Source organism: Bombus pyrosoma, linkage group LG17 (assembly GCF_014825855.1).
Source record: "Bombus pyrosoma isolate SC7728 linkage group LG17, ASM1482585v1, whole genome shotgun sequence".
Classification (NCBI taxonomy): Eukaryota; Metazoa; Arthropoda; class Insecta; order Hymenoptera; family Apidae; genus Bombus; species Bombus pyrosoma.
In genome coordinates this window covers 3,767,724-3,769,736 of record NC_057786.1, presented here as the reverse complement: position 1 = coordinate 3,769,736, position 2,013 = coordinate 3,767,724, and the positions used below count along the sequence as shown (strand labels likewise).

The window sequence follows — 2,013 nt, the reverse complement described above, 5'->3', positions numbered from 1 at the left end:
CACGTTGCATGAATTAACTGAAACTTTTGGTATACTCTAAGAATTGAATCACTTTAGTAGCAAAATATTCGTAAGAAATATTACTTAAAAGGGCATGCGTTACTCGTGCAGTTGTATACTTTAACTTCACGATCAGGATGTAGCGTGACATGCCATGCAGTACATATTATCGTGTCGACTACGAAATCGACAGGCACTAAATCCAATCTGGCATCCCTCCTACCTCGTATAGCTCTTGCAAATCCTCTGCCGATTAGCAGGAAGCTACCTGGTAGCATTAAATTGGTTTAAAAATTATTTGTGATTTTCGATTGGCAGAAATTTAACGCTAAATAAATAGGAATGAATTCTCGTAATAGCGAGCAACAACAAATTTGAACAATATAATACTGATGATCTAGTGGAAAGCCGCTCATTTAGCCTCTCACAAACTAACCGGTTAACTCTACTTCTGTGAAATGCAAGGAATATTGAACAATTACTATTGAAAGTTTTATGTAAATACCTGTAAATGCAGAAATATTCTCTTGCCAACCAGGACATGGTTCTTCCAGAGAGGCACCAATTATGCTTGGTCGTACTATCGCAACTGGCAGGTGTTTACTCTTGCATGCTACAATCTGCTCTGCTAAATTCTTACTGAATGTGTATGTATTTGGATAAGTTTTTAAAATCATTTTCTCTATTTCGTTGATGGACGTTTTGTCCAATTTGTCACACATATCGATCACCTCTGAAGGTTTCAAGCTCGTACTGCAAAGTCAATAAGAAGTGAACATATTCTTCACGCTAAAATTATAAATATAATATTCGTAAACCATGGAACAACGTTTGCGTATAACTTATTCTTACGTGTAAACTTTTTCCTCGATCTCACGTAGATTCGCATTACTAAAAGCTGTGCTAACGTGGACGAAGCTAATCGGATGCCTCAGTTCGTTCCAAAGTTCAATAACACGGCCAGTACCATTCGTATTCACATTTATAGCCAGGTGTAACGGCTCGTCGAATCTCACAGTGGCCGCGGCGTGAAACACTATGTTTACTTTCTCTAACAACAGATTTCTATCTTCTCGCGAAAGACCTAAATCCGGCAGACTCACGTCACCTTTCACGGGATGAACTCTGCTCAAAGCTGAGGGGTGTTTTGCTTTGATGTCATCGTAAATCTGAAAAAAAATTACCAGCTCAATTCCAGCAAAGAAAGTTAATCAATTTGGCTCCCGACAGACTTAAATGTTGAAAGACGCATGAATAATATTTACGAACGGGGTCATCTATGAGCTTCTTGTATCGTTGTTCTATTGTTTCGTCTGTTTTTGGACGAAGTAGTATAAAAATGTCAGCGATGCGTGGACACATGCGGATCAGTTTTTCCAGTAGAGCTTTTCCAACGAAACCGGTTGCTCCAGTCACAAGAATCCCACTACCGGCATAGAATTCCTCGAGAGTACTTGTCTTATTCAACCCTTTATTGATCGTATTTTCATTCCTTTCTTTATTGATTCTATCCATGTTTTAGGATCTTCACACTTGCAGTCCCTATATTTGTCACTAAATCATCAAATAGTAGGTCTAAAAGTTTTTAGAATAATGTACAACATTTGTTGTAGTTGCAATCTTCAGCTTAAACAATCTTTTTTATAGTTTCCTTTGGTTTCTTTATTTTTATTTATTTTATTTTTTTTATTATATTTTTTATTTTATTTTATTTTATTTGTTTTATTTCTATATGCGTGAATATTGTCGTATACAGTGACCGGTAATTTGTGTGGACAATGTGCATGGTTCGTGCGAGACAGTGTTCGCCCACGTATAGTAGCACCTCGAGAATACTTAATGCGTATGTGATTTTTCTGTGCACCTGTGGACAGGACGAACACGGTACGAACATTTGAAATATGTATAAACATTGTTTATATATGCTGTTATATGAAGCAGGAGCACTCATATTTTCGATATGCCGTCATAGATTTCAATAAGTAAACAGATTTAATCTATAATCGATGATTT

General features: G+C 36.7%; 1 protein-coding gene across 1 annotated transcript in view; it reads right to left on the bottom strand.

Moving 5' to 3' along the window:
* Window positions 1–2,013, bottom strand: part of LOC122577073 (putative fatty acyl-CoA reductase CG5065) — a 98,212-nt gene that overhangs the window by 66,602 nt on the left and 29,597 nt on the right. The window contains exon 2 of the mRNA XM_043748158.1: window positions 1,270–1,864. Coding sequence (XP_043604093.1) covers window positions 1,270–1,515 — 246 coding nt within the window. The 5' untranslated portion in view covers window positions 1,516–1,864. The remainder of the gene's footprint in view (window positions 1–1,269; window positions 1,865–2,013) is intronic.